The sequence below is a fragment of the Episyrphus balteatus genome, chromosome 2 (assembly GCF_945859705.1).
Source record: "Episyrphus balteatus chromosome 2, idEpiBalt1.1, whole genome shotgun sequence".
NCBI classification, from domain to species: domain Eukaryota; kingdom Metazoa; phylum Arthropoda; class Insecta; order Diptera; family Syrphidae; genus Episyrphus; species Episyrphus balteatus.
The window spans coordinates 47555836-47576921 of record NC_079135.1 but is presented as its reverse complement, the minus strand read 5'-3'; the positions used below and the strand labels follow the sequence as shown (position 1 = coordinate 47576921).

The window sequence follows — 21086 nt, the reverse complement described above, 5'->3', positions numbered from 1 at the left end:
ACCTAGTTCTTCAATTTTTAAACTCAAACAAGTTGTTTCGATGATTAGTTTTGAAAACAAAAAATTGTAATTCTTCTTCCTTTTCTCGGCGCTGCACTGTTATGATTTCGATGTCGGGGGATCATAACTATCCCACATATGTACTTCACACTAGTGATCCGCCAGTTTGGTTCGTCGGGGTAACCCCAGAAATTGGCGGTAAGCCTCCCAGGTTTTGTATCGTTCCATTTGTGAGGCCAATTAAATGCTAGTGTTTTTGCATTTGCTTGTATCAGGAGTTTTTAGACCTACCCTTCTTTTATTTTCGTGTCGGAACATTGTATGATATTGGCTTTTGGAAGAGGTTCGTAGGATCTCTCCTTTGAACATGGCAACACCAACTGAGTCGGTCGGGTTCAAAACAATTTTTTTTTTAAATTTATGTAAAAATTAAAAAAAAAAAAATAAATCGGACCGGACGATTGATCGCACATGAGGAATCTAAAGATGCAGCCGTAAACTGGGAGAGTTGTGGTCTAATTGCGAATCATAATGGATATGGATTTACTTTGTTAATGGCACAACTTTGTGAACTTGTGACCGTCCGTAAAGATTCCAAAATGTACGTCAAGTTGTACGCAAATTCTATATTTTTCGACGGAAAAAGCTGGTCTTGAAAAACTAATCCACTCAATTTGCGTAGCACAACTAATGTTTTCATCTCCTTTAATCTTTCAGCTTTTTTGGCTGCATTGGTGATAATTAAAAAAATTGTTTAAAATATTCGTTGCGTAGATATTTAATTGCTGGCTATTCGCAAAATGGTTAGTTTTTGACTTTGAAAACGAAGAACTATTTTGAAAAGTATTAAAGTCACATGAATCATACATAAAAGAAAACAAAGAAATGTCTGAAATCGAAGGATACCTTAGTGTTAACTAAAGCTTAATTAGTTCTACAAACAAATTTTGTTTAGAACTGAAAACAGTAAGTGTAACCGCTTTAGGTCCTAAAATAACCACAAAAAGACCACTTTAAAGATAATAATGTGGTGAAATAAAAGTTATCCACTAATACGGATATATTTTTTTTCTCGGATTCATATCCAATCCAGTTTAATTTGCAGAAAATTTATTTAATGAACTTGTTATTGTCAAAATTAAACCAACAAAAAAAATATATATCCATTAACAGTTCAAAGTCCATCAACAAGAACAAAAAAAAAATTTAATGCAAGTCATTTGATTTATTGAATTAACAATAACCCATTTGGTCACCTTATACTATACTACTTGATCATCTCACTTTCAATTTATTCTATTCATACAGATTCACCGGTTGTTGGTTGTGGTCAGTTAAACTGTTCCCTATACTAAAGGCGTGGGAAAATAATTATTATTCATTAATTTATAGTTAGCTTTTGTGGTTATAGCCATCCCATCATATATAAAAAAAAGCTTTAATAGTCGTCTGTCAAAGCAGCAATATGCATTGTTTACGTATACAGCATCAACAAACACCCGGAAAATGATAAACTGTGGCAGATGATTCGTTTTGTTTTAAATGATACGTCACAGTCGTGTAATGAATACAAATTACCATTTTTAAATTATCACGACTGACGGCGGCGACGCTAAGTTGGGAATATGCAATTTCGATTTGAAATGGATGGAAGTTACCCGCTTACCGGCTTACTGGATATGCGTCATTGTATTTTGTATTGTTTTTTATTGAAAAAAATAATAAAATACTAAATGGCTTCTAACTATTAAGAATTGGTATTAAGTATTCTGTGAATATAATGAAATTGAAGACACAAATCAAATAGAGTAATTTTCTTTCCTTATCAATTTATTTTATATTTATAATTAATAACATTTTCAACCCTATTTTGTAATTAAATCAAGTCCATCAAAACAAACTGATAACGAAGTCATTACGACGATCTTCAGTCTTAAATAGTTTTAGAGATAAAATTCAATTGCTTCGTTTTTTTTTTGCAAACGACTGGAGCAAATAAATAATTAAATTGATTGACACATTGCAATATTAATTTACCCATATTGTCTACAGTTGAATCAACTGCAAAGTTGATAGATCTATGCAAGTATCTATGTATAATGAAGTTACTGTTTTGGTTGGACGAGTCGCTTCAATTCAATTTGCTTACAATGTTTTGATAATCTTTTAAGTACAACGTGTAACGATAAGATGCTTTGCATTCAAGAATATTAATTTGCAAAAAATCGAAAAAAAAAATAAATAAACGTTCTCATGAGAGAATCATTAAAAAAAGAGTGGGAATCACCACACTTGGTTGTCATTTGATTGAAACGTGGTTAGAGTTAAGAATGTTGAAGAATTAACCATGCATTTAAAAAGAAAATCGTTTTGTTTTGCTTTTTTTGTAGCAACAACAAAAGTAATAAATGTCAGGATTTTAAATTGTTGCCAATTGATTGAGTCGTAGTAAAGGAATATATGTAATTTAAAGGTAAATTTTATTAATTCCGATTTATTTGTTTATTCAATGAAGAGCTTAAATTATTCCTTTTATAGGTACCTTACTATTTGAATATTTCTATATACTGTAATTATAAAGTATAGAATAAAATTGGAAATTTACAGGGTTGAATGTAAATTTCTTATCTTCAATTTAATAAGCTTGGGTTACTATATATAATATTTATTATTTAAATGAGACCACTTTCTAATTTATTGATATTTAATAATGGCAGTTAATTGCCCTCAAATAAATTTATTCAATTTAACGCTAATATGTAACAGTTTGTATCGGGTTTTGGACAAGAACTTGATTATTTTTAAATAAAACTGACAATATTTGAGGTTTCTTAAGAATTCATTTTTATTTGATGTAAAGTTGAAACATTTTATGAAATTCAGTGACATTCATACAGTGAATGAATACCATTGGGGTCTCTAATACGTCATTTTCAATATTTTGCTATTTTTTAAGTCCTCTATATTCCTGTGCTTGCTTTTCCAATGTTTTTCTGCCTAAGGCAGCCATACACAACCTTTTTTATGGGGTATAATTTGGTAAGTTTTTTTTTTTTTACTCATTGAGTCCTTTAGCTCGCGGGCGGCGCGAGAGTTATGTCTATCATTTTATACTCTATTAATGGACCAAATTTAAAGTTAAATTTAAATTTACAGCTTTTTCTTTGTTTTTTTTCTGATAAAAATTCAATAATTTGGGCAAATAAACGACATTAATAAAATGCTTTCTTGGCAGTGGCTATAACATGCTCTTTTTTAAATTATTTTTAATTGTATATGGAAAAAGCATTGAGGTGTTTTTACGTCTTGAAACGTAAAAAAAACATATTTTTTACGAAATAAATTTTAAAATAAAAAATGTTGTTTTTTAAAGTAGTAATTCTAAATATACGAGTATGTGAGTATTATTATTCTGTTTTTAAATATGACACTTTCTATTTTCTAAGACAGAGTAAAGAAGTTTAAGAAAAATTAAAAAATTACCGATTTAAGACATACCAAACGAAGATGTATTTTATTTTATTTATTTAAGCTTAGTGCAAGCTATGACTTAAAACTAATTAAAAACTAACTTAAACTAACTTAGACTAATTTAACATTTTTTTTTTGGTTCTTGTTTTGTGTTGTTTTTGTTGTATTAAGACCAGGCCCTAAGGCCCACCTAAATGTTGTTTTATGGGAAACAAAAACTATATTAAACACCAAGCTTAAAAAATAAGGGGGTTTGGATGGAGGTGTTCATATTGGGGCATAAGATGGGAATTATTAGTGCAGCAGGCTATTCTGGAGATTTTTTCTAAGTGACGATTTACTTATATGGAAGTCAAAGGAGGGCATCGCTTCGTTCGAGTGCCTTAGCATTCTGGACATAGGTTCAAAGTGGCCATAATTGGTTCGATGACGTGAAAGGTAAAATAAGGGAGGAGAGCGGAGACTTCGGGGATTTGTGTTTAGGTTGATTTCACGTAGGAGAGAAGATGACTGAATGTTTCCTATGTGCAATTGATGGGCAAAGAGTATGTCGGCTTTTTGTCGACGCTTGGCTAAGGGTTGCAATTCAATTAGATTCAGATGGTCATGGTATGGGGGTAAGTTGAATATATCTTCCAACGGAAGGGCACGTAAAGCGAAACGAATAAATCATCTTTGAAAGTTTTCAATTCTATGTGAATGATATTCGTAAAAAGGTGACCAAACTTGGGAATCATATTCAAGAGTGGGTTTTACGAATGTTATGTAAAGAGATTTTGTAACATATGGATTATTGAACTCCTTAGACCAATGTTTAATAAAACCAAGGGACCAGTTGGCTTTGTTAATTATCTGATCAATGTGGGAGTTAAAATTTCACATTTTATCACATAAGACGCCCAGATCACACATGGATTCTACTATTTGTATGGGTTCATTTTAAAAGTAGTAAATTCTTGAGGAATTTAATGTACGTCTTCAGGAGTATGTAACTTTAAGGCATTTACAGATGTTCAAATCTAAAAAATTATGTGTGCACCAATTGAAAAAGCGATTAAGGTCATTTTGGAGAAGATTAGAGTCAGATGGAGTTGAAATTGCCTTGAAAATTTTCATATCATCTGCAAACATTAAAACGGAAGAGTCTTTTAAGATAGCGGTCACATCATTTACTGTAAGAACAAAAAGAAGAGGTCCAAGGTGACTACCTTGAGGAACTCCAGATGTGGCGAAAATTGGTTAAAAAATGGTGCAACGAAACAAAACTCTATAGACGCGGTTCTCCAAGTATGAGGTTACCCAACAAATAAAGTTTGGTGGAAATCCTGGAGCTTCAAGTTAAACATTAAAGAATGCTTGATAGAAGGTGAAGTTAAGTACACCACTTTACGATGAAAAGAAGGTTTCGAATGATATATTCCTCAGTCCTTTTTTAAACAGGGTAGCTACTTTCGGGAAGTGTATGGTTTTAAACTTTGTCTTCGAGCTAAAGAACGTTTATAAATTTGGCAATTAAAGGCATCAACGGACCTAAAACGGCTTAAGGCCACACAAAATTGTACCGAACTAATTTTTTGGTATGTTATTATAGAGACATTATAAATGTATGTGTAGTTAATATTATGATTTGAGCATTTAAAAAAACTCCTAATGAGACATTGTACCTACTCAAATTACATGTTTTTAAAGTATTTTTAACACTTGATCTTATGGAAAATTAATACCAAAAATTTGTTCATCACATAAAAGGTTAGCCTGTTTATGAACAGCTTATATAACTTTGCTGTCAGAATTTGTTATAAATCGACCTGGCCACTGTGGCGTATGCGTAATATATATGTTTATACAAAAACATAAGTATTTACACAATGCTGATTGTTTCAATCTGAATTCTTTTTTAAATGCAAACAAAATTTATTGCTCAAAATTAATTTTGAGCAATCATTCGAAGTTTAGGATAAAACAGTTTTAACTAGATAATATCGGTATCTTATTTTCTGATTACCTACACATGTATGTAAATTGTACTTGAATATTCATTTGCTTTGCTTAAGTTTTCAAATCAATTATCTTAAGAATATTTTATTCATGCAAAAATGCAAGATTGTTGTTCGGTTAAATAAATCAACAAACAATCAAAGTCAAAACAAATTATTATTAATATCGCATGTATTTACCGATTAAAATCTCTCAAAACAATGACGTCTTACGTGACACCTTTTCGACAGCTATACACATCACTTACAATAAGTATAATCACCACATTTTATAACCTTTCTTAACATATTCTTCTCCCATTCGATAAATAGTTTTAATTACAAACTTATAAGAGTGAGAAATTTCAAAATATGATGAAATGTTATGCTTCTCGGTTTTCCTATATTTATTTTTGTTTTTCTTCTTATTTAATTGTTTATAGCAAAGTCATATAAATGAAGCTATAATTACTGTCGCATTTATTAAATTAAGTTATTCAAAAGGTAAAATAGATAACAAAATTGCGATCAAGGGAAGAGTATAGTTGAATTCCATTACAATCTTATGCTTGCTTAAACTTTCCTCACATAGTTTAAAGAAAAAATTAATATTTAATTTGTTTAGTAAAACAATTAAAATTAGATAAATCTACTCTTTGCAAGCAAATAACAAGATAATTGTGCATACTATTAATTTCAATTTTATCACACAGTGACTAGTGGCGCACTTATCGCGTATATAGAAGTTGGCTACAATTAATTTGCATAAGGGCTTCTTTAATTGCAGCGACACCTTTATTTTTTTTGAAAAGATATAATTTGGAAGAATCAACTACATACGATGTTAATATTGTGTGTTGTGTTCATAACTTCTCGCATTATTATCATGCATGTTGCTCTAGGGATTTGTGGGTATAATTTACGTGTTGAAGCTGGAGATGCCTGTCATCATTTTTCAATTATAATACTTGTATAATTTCAACTTAATTGCAAGTATATTGTCTATGATATGTGTCTTGTTTGGTTGGATAACTGCGGCACTCAGTTCAACTACGAATTTACTTTGTATGCAACATTACAATGTTTCTAGGACGGATTAGCTTTATAATAAGAAATAGACAAAAGTGATGGTTGCCTTTGAATTCCATTAAAACGTAAATATAACCTTCTTACTTTTATATACAACAAGTTCAGTGGTCAAATTAGATTTGTTATTTTTTGAGTAAGCTATCTGCAGTAGGACTCCCCAAATATCAACATTGAACAAAGATTTGTATGCACGTACTAAGATAAGGGCAAACAAAAAGAAATATACTTTCAAAATTTTATCCACAGCTGGATATAACTTCTATAATTCATATCAGCAAATAGGTACTTGCGGAAACGAATAACAATGCCAAAAAAAAAAACACAGGGAGAGCCCATGCAAATTGGTTTCGAACTCTCAAAATTCTCATGAGCATTAAAATGGGAGGGAAACACTGATACGGGTTATGCATTCCACATTCTCGTAGTACGACTAAAAATAGAATCTCTATACTTGACAGTACGTTTGAAGTTGGGCTCAAGTGAAAACTGATGGGGAATTGCATTATCGATAAGAGAGCTTGATGCCGAACTCTATTAAACGCTTTTGAAATATGAAGCGTAATAATCTTACTTTCTCCAAAATGATATGAAGATTTGGTTCGGTGAGATATACTCTCAGGTCACCAGCGGGCCTATTGCCTAACTGTCAGTCATTATAGAAGCTTGCATCCCGGAAGATATTTGTTTAGCTTACAAATTAATCAGCGTTTCAATGACCTTGGAAACAATAGACGTAAGTGCAATCGGTTTATAGTGGCAGGCCGAAGAAGATTTGTCTTTTTTAGGGATAAGAATTTTGAAACTGCGAAAAAATCTGTACCCAAATTAGACAAAATTCATTCATCTTTTTAGGCTGATGTTTGCTTTACAGATGAGATGGGTGCACATACATACCTTCCGAAACGGCATGACGAAACCTTTTTTTTTACTTTAAAAGGGATTAAAATATTTGTAGCTCATAAACTTCTTGACTTATTTATTGACTTTTACTTAAAAAGTAACAAATATTGTGTTTTAAAAAAATGCACCAAGGCGGCCAATTGTACAATTCGCTCTTGAATATGTTGTAAGATAGAAAAGAATAATCTTTGCTAACTGGGACTGGATGGCGGGTGATGTTGTATTAAAAAACAAATAAGATAATTAAAATTTAATTAAAAACTAAATATGTTCATACCTCTTATAAGCACAATTTAAAAAGTATGACTGTGATTTTTATTTTATCTTTCGATGCACAATTTTACTTTCTTATACAAGCAATAACTTAATTATTTGTTATCTATTTAAAAAAAAATTCATTCCCAGAGTATTCGATGTAAGTAGGAATGTAGGTATGCGATTTAAAATAATTTATTTAAAACGTTTTATAAGAAAATCTACCTTTCCAATTTAGAAATTGAAAAAAAAAAAACAAACATTGAACTTATTTATATATTTTCATATTTTAATAGTGACTCTAAATTGTTATTTACATATTTTCATATTTAAATGGCGGCTCTAAATTTAATTTTGGCAAAAATTGCTTCCATTTTTCTTGGTTGCTGAACCCTCTTGAGCTAAAATTCTTTTGAAATAATTTTTTTCTAAAAAATTCCATAATAAGATAAGAATTCTACTAAACTTGAACTTGGTGCCATTTTTTATCTTAATGTGCTTTGTGTCAAACCAATGCAAATATTTTTGTTGTATATAAAATCGTGGCACCTCTTCTTACTTTTATGTGTTAATTACTTATGATCTCTTTTCCTTCAAAAGTCATTCAACAACGACCTTAAAAAATGTTGTTTGTTTAAATCAACATCTTCTGAGAATAAACAAACAAAGCTTTATTTATATTTATTTTAATTGCATCGAATAAATATATATTTATATTTTTTTTAAATTTATACCAAAAATTTCTCAAGAATAATTTTTTATACGGATACATTGTAAAATTCTCATAATGAGATTTACCCATATTCAACTTTAATCTTTTTCTTACATTGTAATGCATGCTAAGCTTATACAGTTTATAAAATAGAATATTCCGAACAGCGCCGTACGTACGATATAATTAATGCCATCATTATAAATATCGAATTCGAAAGTTCATTATTATTTGATCTTTATTTGATTTTTTCAAGGATACTCACTTTTTAGCGAAAAAGACGTGTTCCCTGTAACATTAAAAAAAATACTCGGATGAGGCCTATCATATTTTGTATGGCTTTTCGCCCTAAATACCTAACTTATTCAATATTCATATAATGCTACAATCCATGACAAAGTTGAAGAAATGTAGCAAAAAATAGTATTTTCAAATTTCTTGAGCTTAAGCTCAATATTTTTTTTATTTTTAGTTGACAAACTCAATAATCGATCTACTATGTTCAACAAGTCCTACAAAACGTTCAAGGTCCCGAGAAAAGTACTTTTTAAAAGTTGGTTTTGGTGTTATTATAATATTTGCTTTCCCAGAAAGACTGCTTTATATCAATAAAATTAATTCAGTAAATTAAAATTTTTAAACTATTTATCAACATAATTTTCAAATACAATAAAGTGACATTACGCACGTTCATTGAAAAACAATTTTGGTACCTACTTTATGTCTAATTGGTTAGAAAAAAAAAAATACATTTGGATTGCTAAAGATGGCTCTAAAATACCATTTTAAAACTTTAGAATGTGTTCATCTAAGCTGTTTAGGGACAAAATGCTGTTTGTCTTGAGCCTAGAAAAAACATATACTTTTTGAATGCTCTTTTAAAACCTTTTTTTTTTTTTGTTTTATTTTGAATTTTCTTCAATATTAAACACCTATAAGATTTGTAACAGTTTGTTTATGTTTTTAATCGTAGAACGTTGAAAGCCTATTCATTAAATATAATTAAAGCTATTAATCAGTAAGTGATTGATTTGTCATACATAAAATGGATCGGTATATGTTATTACTATCGGTATGAAAAGCTTAATTGAAGGTAGTACAATTTAATGAATTATTAATAAACCAGTATTTTGCATAAGCTACCTAATTATATTTATGCAACCTAGCGACTTAGTAATTTTGTGAATTCAATAAGTGCATACACCTATTCTTCTAACTGGTTTTTTTTTGTATTTGTTTTAAAGTGGAAATTATTATTAATGAAGATAAGTTAATTTTAGATTGAACTTAATTAAAACAAATTAAATAATTTATTTATTCAATAGCACACGCACACAAGATTCATTCTCTTTGACATTTATAAAAAAAAACCCTCTATCACCCTTAAAACGCAGCTAAAACAAAAAATAAACGGAAAAGAATTTACATCGATTAGCATTCTTGCAATAACTATAAATTCTTCAAGGTCATCATGTTGCATAATAAACCGTTAGACGCAGACAATTTCCTTAACTTCCTTTCTTTTAAAACAAATTCAAAATTTATGGCGCTCCAGTCGTGTGCCTCTAAGCGTTCGGGGTGTTGTTTGACTTGGAGGCTTAAATTACATTCTATAATTGGTCACTTCAATATAAAAAAAAACCCAACAGCGTGCTAAAATAGACTTTTATCTATAAGAAAAAAAAAAAACACATAATTAATTGACAGTAATTACATTATATGAAATTGGATTTTTTCCTATTTGTCAATCTACTTTTTCTTCATATTAATGTGTTGATTACGTTGAAAAAAAGTAAAACCGCAAACTTGACAATTATTGATGTCATACATTTAGCTTGAAGCGTATTTTAACACTTGGTTAATTGTTTAAAGAATAATTACTACTATCATTGAATGCTCTGAGATCTTGAACGATTTAATAAGAAATTATAAAAGAAACTTTATTAAATAAGTAATTTTCTGTATTTCATTATTAGGTAGAAATATTTATTTGATTTATGTAATCCTTGGAAAACTTCCTAACCAAAGATATTTTATTTGATTGAGGTAGTTAAGGTTATACCTAACATAATGATCTTTTATAAACAAGATTAGATTTTTTTTAACTACATCGCACTAGTATTACAAGACTGTAGAAACTTATAAAAAAAAATGTCTTGCTGAATCAGCGAAAAACTGTTTATTTACAAACTGTTCCAAATTATTTATTTATCAATTTTCTTTATAAAAATAATGCAATTAACTATTCAACAATTATTTAAAATATTAGATATATAAATATAATGTTATTGTATAAAATATCGTATAAAACATCTGAACGTTAAACGCAATTATAAAATTGTCAAAGGTTCAGAACTACTAGATTTAACGCAAGCCCTTTCTGATCTGCCACACACTATTAATCCGCCGTGGGGTTCAATGGGGTGACCTCAGAAAGCGACGGTAAGCCCCTAGGTTTTGTAATGTTCAATTTTTGAGATTAACTAAATGCTTTTTTCCTTTGCTTTGCATTTGCTTGTGCCAGGATTTTTTGTGTCGTTGTATGATATTGCCTTTTTCACGTCGTTCTCAGAGCCTCAACTTTAAACATGGCTGTACCAACTGAGTCGGTCGTTGTCTATTTTTTGACATATGATATTTTAAAAATGTATCCGCTTAACGCCGAAAAGTCGTTCGGATCAATTCAAAATCACTTTGTCTACACAAACCCACAAGTGCTATTTGGCAATAAATTCCCGCCTTTTAACTAAGACCTACTTTGGACAATAACGTTTTTCAACAGTATCCAAACATTTTGTCTTTGAGTGGATTGCATAAAAAGAAGACAAAAAAAACTGCTGTAGATCTAAGTGATTTCATTAACACATATATCTACAAGCTACACCGCTTAATTAAACTCTTCAACTGGTGAGGAAATGCCTTGAACTATATCATACCTAAAAAGCTTTTTTACTGGCCTAAGTGTGTCAAGTGTTTTCCTGACAACCATTTCAGCCTAACTTAGACCTTGCAGTGAAAAGCAAAAATTGTGAATTGGGTCAAGTATAAAGTCCAAATGTGCAAATTTGGCCATGTTTCCTTTTGTTATTTTTCTCCTTAAGTGAGGTGTCCAGAGTGCACTCTCATCAATTTTGCCTCTTGAAAGATAAAAATATTTTGTTGGTGCCTCTGAAAATCCTTATCTTTAATAGATCACGTCAGCATTTCAGTTGAGATAGGAGTCAATGCAAATTGCAAACATAAATAAATAAATTGCAGAGTTCAGTTATAGAATAACGGAAAATCTTACAACTTTTTTACAAACATACTAAATAAACTTCTTTTCCTTTTTTCTTCTAGATACATCGCTGGTCGATTGAAAATCATAACAAATTCTGAAACCAAAGGTCTGGGCACATTCGTGGGAACCTTTGCCCTCCCATCTTTGATATTCCTGTCTCTAGTTGAACTAGATTGGAGGACTGTCAACTGGACGTTTCTATTATCGATTTTAATTTCAAAATCGATAGTTTTTTTCGCTGTGATTGGAGTTTCCCTACTCGTTGCTAGACCTCTAAACTATGGCCGTGCGGGATTGCTGGCAATCTTTTGCACGCAAAGTAATGACTTTGCAATTGGTTTCCCAATTGGTAATTACTCTTTTTTTTTTTATATACAACCCAAGTAAAAATATTAATAAATTTCACTTATTTTCAGTCAATGCTCTTTATAAGAAAGTTCATCCTGAATATGCAGCTTATTTATATTTGATGGCTCCCATATCATTAGCCATTCTTAATCCTGTTGGCTACATTCTGATGGAAATATCACAAAAAATCGAACAAAGAAACAAATTAGATGATACTTTGCCAGTGTGTCCAGCAGCACAGCAACCGTCTTCAGAACATTGTTTATTTGGTGAAAAAACAATGGTCGTTCTCAAGACATTCAAATCGATATTTTTCAACCCAATGATTTTGATGACCCTGCTGGGTGTGATGGGAGGAATTGCTTTTCCCGATGGACTACCTGAAATCATTGCTGGAGTGCTACGTGTTTTGGGTAATTCATTCTCAGCAACTGCTTTGTTTTTACTCGGATTGAAAATTGTCGGACAAGGAACAACACTCAGGGGATCTGGTTTTCTAATTCCTGGTATATTAATCATTGTTAAGATGTAGGTTTTGTGATTTTTATAAAATATTCCCCTTGTATAACATATTTGTTATTTATTATTTAAGTCTTGTGTTACCACTTGTTGCCCGTCAGACTGTTAATATTATGCAAGCTGGAGGAAATTTCAACGACACCACGGAACTTAGTACTTTTGGATTTCTTTATGGAACATTTCCAGCCGCACCAGGAGCCTTTGTAATAGCAACGCAATATAATATTGAAGTCGAATTGGTAAGAAACTCATAAACAGTTAAAGTTTGTGATCTTGAAGTATACTTACTTTTTTTTGTCTTCTTTTTTTAGATTGCTAAAAGTATGGTAGCATGTACCTTCATTAGTGCTCCTTTGATGTTTATCTCAGCAAAAATGATTTCTCTAACAAACCTAAACCCAGCAGATTATCTTCATGAATTGGATGAATTTTCCTTTGATATTAGTGTAACTGGAGTTATAGCATGTATTTGGATAATAGTTCTTTTGACATTGACCAAAAAAGCCAGAAGAATGCCTCACAGAATTACTTTGTGCTTAGTTCTTTCTCAGGTAAAATTAAACAATGTCAAAGCCAATATTCGTATCTAATTTATTTTTTTATTTTTTTCTTAGCTCTTCTGCTGTGTTGGGGTAATCCTTTGGTCGAAATTAGATCATGTCAACAAATGGGTATTGTATGTGCAATTTTTCATGTTCAACATTGGAGCTTATAGCAGTAGACTTTGGACAGCAATTTTAGCTATTAGCTTACTCTTTTTGCAATGTCGAAGTTTATGTTTTGTTCTCAAGATGTGGCCATTTATGGTAAGAAACAATTTGTAGATATCGAAAAATGGTATTGACCTTGAAATTCTTCATACAGATAATGTTTGCATGGGGTGTCCCGGGTATAATTTCTGGTCTTCTGATTGCCTTCGATGATAATGTATTTTCGGGTGGAAAACATAATCCAAGTTTTCAATATGGAAACGCACAAGCGGCTATTTCAGTATTTCTGTTAGTCATGTGTTTCATAGGTAAGTTTAATATCTGATTGATTTTTCAATACCCTGCTTAAGAAAATCGTCTGGTTTTTGAAAAAAAAAAAGGTTTATCAAAACTCACATCTCTTAGAACTTTATACCTACTAAAAGTTGGTTATTTTTGTTTATACGTTTTATGATAAGTTCATAAATATGTATCCTGATTAAGGATAAATACATCGTGTTGGATTCAACTCAATCAAACATACTTAAAATCGATGAAAGTTTAAAACTGCACCTGATAAGGGAGAGCGCACTCTAAAAACTATTCGTTTGGAATGCAATAAGTTCTGATACAAGTGTGACGCACACCGTGGTCCGTATATCCAATTGTTAGACTGTATTAACATTAAATGCTCTTAACCGACATATATGTATAAGGATACGTACTTGAATGTTTATTGTACATACATGCTCAATACATAGTATTTTATACATAATTAATAGTCCAGTCATTTTAGGTTTTATCTGCGTGAGTTTTTCATTTCCAAAATTTCCAAAACATTGTCAATAAAATCGAAAAATCTGGCTCTAACATGAATACACCTAGAAAGACGGTTCAAATATTTGTTTTAAATGTTTTTTTCAATGAATATTAATTTAAACAACAAAAATAATTTGTTCATTCTTAGCCTCTTAAGACGATTCACATTTTTTAAAAGATTTCATCTGGTCCATGTTTTCCCAAATATCATAAAATGTATGAGTTTTCTGGCTGTCTTGTAAATGATTTTTTTCTTTATTTTTGTTTTCTCTATAAGAATAAATTAATTTCTCAAAGAAAATTGGCTTCAAAGTCAAAAACTATTATGGGCAAGAAAAAATGAACAGGTTCATAAATTAATATCTGAGCAACCAAAAAAAAATATAAAAAATAATTACATAATTACAAAGAATATAATTTCTTATAAAAATAAAGAATTTTACCTAGTTTCTACCACTATTATTAACACAGAAATTATCCTTAATATGAATAAAGGCATACCATAAGGGTTTTTCTTTAATCATCGTAAAATAATATTAAATTTGCAGATAGTGTTACTGTTGGTCCGGGATACATTGTATAATGTAGCTATATAATGTTAATACACCTACACAATATTTCAAACTTAAACTTTTCAAATAAACCAACTTATGATATTATATCACCCGACTATTCAGCTGACTATTCATTATATAACGTTCACTTCTGATAATAATATCAGTGAGATATCTAAAACTAAATAAAATGCACGACTGGGTCGCACGAACTTGCTCTTGGAGTTAAAGTTGCTTAAATTTTTAAGACTTTTTATATAGAAATTTGTAAAAAAAATAAAATTCGTTTAAAAAAAAAATAATCTGAAATTAAATTGCCCTCCAAAACAAGTTTGCAGTTTTGATTGATATATTAACGTGCATTTTTAGAAAAAAAATTTTCAAAATCGTTAGAGCCGTTTTTTAAAAAAACAATTTTTTATATATAATTTTTTGGAAAAAAAGTTTTAAAATAAAATTTGTATGCCATTTTGTAGAAATCACTAATCAACATTTAAAAACAAAATTTCAAAAAAATTCGATGTCCCGTTTTCGAAAATTTGATTTTTCAAAAAAAAATTTTCAAAATTTTTTTAAAAATCCAAAAATTATTTTTTTGAAAATTTAATTTTTGGTTTATATTTAAATTATATAAATGCTTCTTCACAAAAAGTTTCCTTGAAATCGAATAAGAAGTTTCGGAGATATTCGAATTTGAAAAAAACGGTTCTATGGCAGGTACCGTTAATAATGATTTTCAAAAAAAAAATTTTTCATTGGAATATAGACCTTAGCTTAAAACTAACATTTAAATTTTTTAAACAAAATCGTTCGAGCCATTTTCGAGATATTTCAATTTTACTTATATCGGTATATGACAAGTACCGTTATTTTTGGTCCAAAAAAATTAATTCCAAAAACCCCTCTGGAGAGTCGCTAAATAACGCTACATACCAAGTTTGACATTAATCGGTCCATCCGTTTAGGCTGTAGCTCCTTATACAGCCAGACAGACAGACAGACAGACAGACGGACTTCCGGGACCCACTTTTTTGGCATTGTCTACCATCGTAATGTCATGGAAAAATGCTATCTCAACTTTTTTTTTTTTGTACGAATGCATAACTTGATATATAGTACCTATATCGCAAGTAAAAATATAAATAAATTGACCAAAAAAAATAAATTTAATTGTTTAAACTTTACTTTTTTATTTTGGGAAACACTTGACTGCCCTTCCGCCACCTAGTGGCAAGTATTGTAATTATTATATACATATATATAATATAGCTATATAATGTTAATATACATATAATTTACCATGTATTGAGTATAAAACACTATTAAATATCTTCTTAGAAAAGAACTTTTGATTTTTATTCCAAATTGTCCCGATTAGAAATACAAAAATATGAATAACTTTTGCAAAGGAGCAGCTAGGATTTCAATTCCAACGGATTTTGCACGTACATATAATCATCAACAAATACAACCCAACTTGCAGTTTTTATCGACACCACCGTGAGGTGGGCATGAAAATAACTTAAATTAAAAGATTAATATCGGTCAGTGGGGCGTATGTGAATTTTTTTAATTTAAATTAAATTTCTATATTGAAGCCTTAAAAAGCACTAATATTTCAGATTTTAAAAAGAGCAAATTCTGAAAAAATAAAATGCACATATTTGCTCTTATGGTAAAAGTAACGCTTATGATAAAGCTTTTTATTGAACAAGATTAGGAAAAATTTATAAATTTATATTTTCAAGGAATTTCATAAGTATTATAATCTATAGTAAAATCTGTTTTTATAATTATATAATTAAACATCGTTCTAAATAATCTTTTCAACAAAACAAAGTATGCCATTTGAATTCTCCTATAAAAAGGAATTTAAAAAAAAGAAAATAGGTACTTTTTGTAAGTACATATGTATATAAAAATTTTCTAACAAAAAGAAATGGTATGCAATTTTTAAGAAAATATTATTCAACTTAAAAAAAACGATATTTAATTTCGATAAAATTCATCAACCCGTTTTCAAAAAATTGATTTTGAAAAATAAAAATTTGAAATATCCAAAACTGTGTTCTACAAAAATTTTGTTAAATTTTTATGTTACCTTTTTTTGTTATGCTATTTCGAAAAAAACGGTAAACATTAAAAGAGTAAAACCCGGTTTGACTTGAAATAATTGCATTTAAAATTTTATCATAATTATTTAGGAATATACAAAGTAAAAAGGTACTATAGAAGTCATTTTTACCATCTGCAGATATAAAACAGGTACCTGTTATCACTTTACTCGTTTGAATAAAATTGTTCTTAAAATAATATTATATTTAAAATATTAAGATTTAAATGATGTGTATTGTGTAAGCCCATTCAAAAAACTTTGACGATTCTCGCACAATGATGACAAAACAACATTCTGAAAAGTTATTCAAATCTCTAATTCCATGAAAATCAGTACCTTGAGTTCTAGCTTTTTGCTTTAAAATAAAATGCAAAGTTAATATGCATTTTGCAAGTGGTTATGAATTCGGTAACAATGATTCCATGCGAATTATGAGTTTTCAGTGATGACTAAGTTTTCAACCTGATCAAGAAATTTTTTTTTTAAATAATCTGAAATCAATTCCTTCTATTCAAATTAATAACTATACTAAATTTTGCGTTACAGTTACCGTTGGATGTTTAGTTATGCATCAAAGATATAAACGTCGATTTGAAAAGTATTTGACCTTAGCAAGAGAACTTTCTAATCCTGACTCAGGTAAACATTTACAAAAAAAATAAAGCTAAAGTGTTGTTCCTTAATATTTGTTTTATAAATTTAGAATCCAATTTCATTGGTGCATCAATATCAACTGCCGATCTTTTGGCAAATGCATCCGAGCAAAGAAATTCAAGTACTCGTCGTAGAAATACCTCCCTTTCATCATCAGAAGACGAAGAAATTGCAAAAGCCGAAGATACAGGTTGTGGTAATGGTAATGGAAACTGCTGTTCGGCAACAACGAACACTACAACCGTTGTGGATATTGAAGATTTATTAAATCGAGCTCAAAGCAGCAAAGTTGAGCTGCGCCATCACAACCATAATTTTGATGATGACGGGTATGTAATGTTTTAACTGGCTTATTGAATTAAAGTCTAATGGAGTTTTTTGCTTTTAGAAATTTTGGCGGAATTCGTGCAAATATGTGCAGTCCATCGTTTAGCTGTGCAGGTCCATCTCGTCAGAACTGTCAGGCAATCATTCAGCAATATGAAGAACAGGCACGAAAGGGATTAGAGCCTTTGGAATTTCCCAAAGAAGGAGACGAGCATCAGGCTCTTAAGCACACTGTGTTGCTTATAATCTTGCTTTGCTCAATGTTTGTGGTAAGTAATTTCATCTGATTTTTAGTCGAAATTGTGATTAACATATTGTTTCATGTTTTATAGAGCTTAGCTGTGTCTATATGGACTTTAGTGATGGAAGGAATGTCAGGTATCTATTTGGAGCTCAGTTTTCTAGATGCATTCTTAAACTTTGGACAAAGTTTGATTGTGCTTGCTGTGTTCATTACTGATACCAGTGAATTACTCATTCCCCTTGGAAAATACTGGAGAAAGATGTGGTAAGTAGATATAAAATCTTGGAAATTAGCATGAGTTATATGAATTTTTTGTTCAAGGTTTGGCGCAAATATGTTGACTCTACCTCATTGGACATCTCTCAGTCCTGAGACAAAGCACATTTGTGAGCAATTTCGGAATCATCATTTGGAAAATTGTAAAAAAGACATTGCTACAGATAAAAGGTAGGCCTGAGTTTTTTTTTCTGAAATGTTTTCAATAAATTTATGGTTTTTTTTTTTTGTTTCTAGATGGCGCATTAAAGTGTATCATAAAGTATTCTATGGCACTGATTTTGTAAACTGGCTGTTAGAAGTCGGTTTGGCAAAGGATCGCTTAGAAGGTGTTCACTATGCCAAGCATTTGGTAGACGGACGTGTAATGCGACACATAAATAATGTCTATCACTTTGAAGATCGAAATCTGCTATTTACATTCTGCAATCGAATGTAAAAAAAAGAAAAGCTATGATTTTAATTTTAATTTTATTTTGAACCAATGTGGTGCTGTGATTTTGTGATGGACATTCAATGAATTCGCGATAGCCTCAAAATTTGATTATTTCTGTGTATACAGCCATCGCAGCTACAGTCAACTAGTGGCAAAGCTACGATTTATTGGATGTCTTTATGATGTGTGAGTTTTGTTTATGTGTTTTAATTTTTAATTAAAAAAAAGTAGTAGATAGATTGGTTTTTGTTTAAAGAAAATTGGTATATAATTGATACTACTGTAGTATCGAGAGAACTCAACAAAAGCTTCTTTGCAGAAGATTTTTTTGAAGTTAAACCAAAGAATGAGTTCTGTTTTGAGAGCAAGGCAGATTTTAATGCTTTATTGAGCTAGATCACCTACCATTGATTTAAATTAAAAATTATTGTTAACGGCCTACTACTAATCGAATGTGCGACGTAAAAAAAAATAATAAAATATTTATTTTTTAGTTAATTTTTAAGCTTAATCTCACTCTTTTCCTATTAGTTTGAAAGTATTTATCTCTAGAAAATTTTAATTTTTTTACTTTGTAGTTTAATTTTTATTTTATTTGTTTAAGGGCCAATTTTTCAATACTCAGATAAACCTCAGTTAGAGCTTATTCATAGGAATAAAAGTTTTTTTTATATTGACATTTGGCAGTTTTTATTCTTCTGATAGTCTAACTGACGATTGAAAAATCAGGGCTAAATGTCACAACAGTTTCACTCAAAAATGTTATTAAACAAAAAACAAAAGTAAATCAATACTTTTTATTTTAATTTTTTTTTTTAATAAATATATTATACATGCATATATTATGTAGATACAAAAAAAAAATAAATAATGTAATAATCATAAAGAACATGGTGCAACACTTTTTTAGGGACAAATGTAGAATATATACATACTCGTAATATACCTACAGCGAATATTGTTTTACATACAAATTATATAAAATAATTAAATAAATACATACATTATATACATTTAAACTTAAAATATGCTTGCAAAGCAATTTAATAATTTTACTGCTGATACGATTAATAAAATTTAAATATTTTTTTGGTCACATTAGCAAATCAAAAGATATACTGTTTTATTTTTTCATGGAAACAATGCATTTTTAGAGATAGCTTCCAGTACATATTCTTGTGTAAAAAAATAAAAATTGATTTAAAAGCGATTTTTAATGCAATAAAATTCGGAAAATTGCTTACGACAAGTAAATCACATCAAATGATAAAAAAAAAATCGATTAAAGGCATAAGATGTACTCCGGAAAATATCGAGCCCTTACCGCCAAATTATTTTAAGCACCTAATCAACAATTATTGCTAAAGAAAACATTCACATCAAAATTGTCTCCAAAAACTCTAAAAACAAAAGAAAATAAAGATTATTCTGAAAACAAAACATCGTTAGTGCCATGTCGGTTACGTTAATTTGGCGGGAAGGGCTCTATATGTTTGTTTCTGTCCGTATGCGTATAAGCAACTTAACACGTGTATTAAATTTTCTTTCAAAAATCAGGTTTTTGAAATATAATTCATGATGCAGGTAAATAGGAGAGTTAAGATCTCCTTTCCAGATCGAGATCATAACAGCGCCTAATAAAAAAAGAAGAAATAGAAATTTTTTTTAATTCAAAATTTTCAACAAAAAAAAAAACATTTATTGAGTAAAAAAAAACGTTTCAACCAATTAACTGCAATGCATTTTTCGAAATTTCGTTTATAATGCAAATATTTGAAATTTCGTTAAATTGGCATTGACAACAATTGTTTTTTTAACGATGATAAAGTGGCCAGCACAAATTGTAGATTTGAATCTCATCGAAAAATTGTAGGCTACATAACGTTTGAATGCAATTTAAAAGCAATTTCGAAGAGCTTTGTGCCATAGTACAGAGTGTGTTGGTGAACATTTCCATTCACTGAGTTTTTGTTCTATTTCTGAGAATTGAAGCTTTAATAAATTTTGTTTTTTTTTTTTTTTTAAGAATAGCTAAAAAAGCAATATGAATACTGTAATTATTTTGTATGATTGTTTTCAAGTGCAAGTTGTTTTTTTTTTTGATAATTCTGGATAACGGGTGTATTGCGATACTGAAATTTTTATTGATAGAAATTTGTAAATCGCAATAAGGGTGATACCCTTTGATCGCCACTTTATATTGGCTTTCAAAGCAAAAATGTTAGCATACAAGCAAAACAAATTCAACAATAGCCCTGATTTTTGCTACTCAGTAGCTATTCATTTTTTTGATTTTATTTGAAAAATTTGTTTTTGTTTTGCGAAAAATGAGTAGCTACTGATTATTAGAAAAAAACATGGCTTTTCGTTAGACATTAAGCTTTCAAATAAAATCCCTTTTCCTTTGGGAGGTGGCAAAAT

At 29.8% G+C, this 21086-nt stretch overlaps 1 protein-coding gene across 1 annotated transcript in view; it reads left to right on the top strand.

Annotated features, from left to right (window-relative positions):
- The window catches only part of LOC129912641 (integral membrane protein GPR155), a 37048-nt gene extending 17271 nt beyond the window's left edge, over positions 1 to 19777 (top strand). The window contains exons 2-14 of the mRNA XM_055990980.1: positions 11743 to 12032; positions 12100 to 12559; positions 12624 to 12789; positions 12862 to 13101; positions 13165 to 13356; positions 13415 to 13568; positions 17275 to 17367; positions 17432 to 17711; positions 17771 to 17978; positions 18042 to 18217; positions 18275 to 18400; positions 18467 to 19262; positions 19395 to 19777. Of these exons, the coding sequence (XP_055846955.1) occupies positions 11743 to 12032; positions 12100 to 12559; positions 12624 to 12789; positions 12862 to 13101; positions 13165 to 13356; positions 13415 to 13568; positions 17275 to 17367; positions 17432 to 17711; positions 17771 to 17978; positions 18042 to 18217; positions 18275 to 18400; positions 18467 to 18668 (2587 nt within the window). The 3' untranslated portion in view covers positions 18669 to 19262; positions 19395 to 19777. The remainder of the gene's footprint in view (positions 1 to 11742; positions 12033 to 12099; positions 12560 to 12623; positions 12790 to 12861; positions 13102 to 13164; positions 13357 to 13414; positions 13569 to 17274; positions 17368 to 17431; positions 17712 to 17770; positions 17979 to 18041; positions 18218 to 18274; positions 18401 to 18466; positions 19263 to 19394) is intronic.
- The last annotated feature ends 1309 nt before the right edge of the window (positions 19778 to 21086 follow it).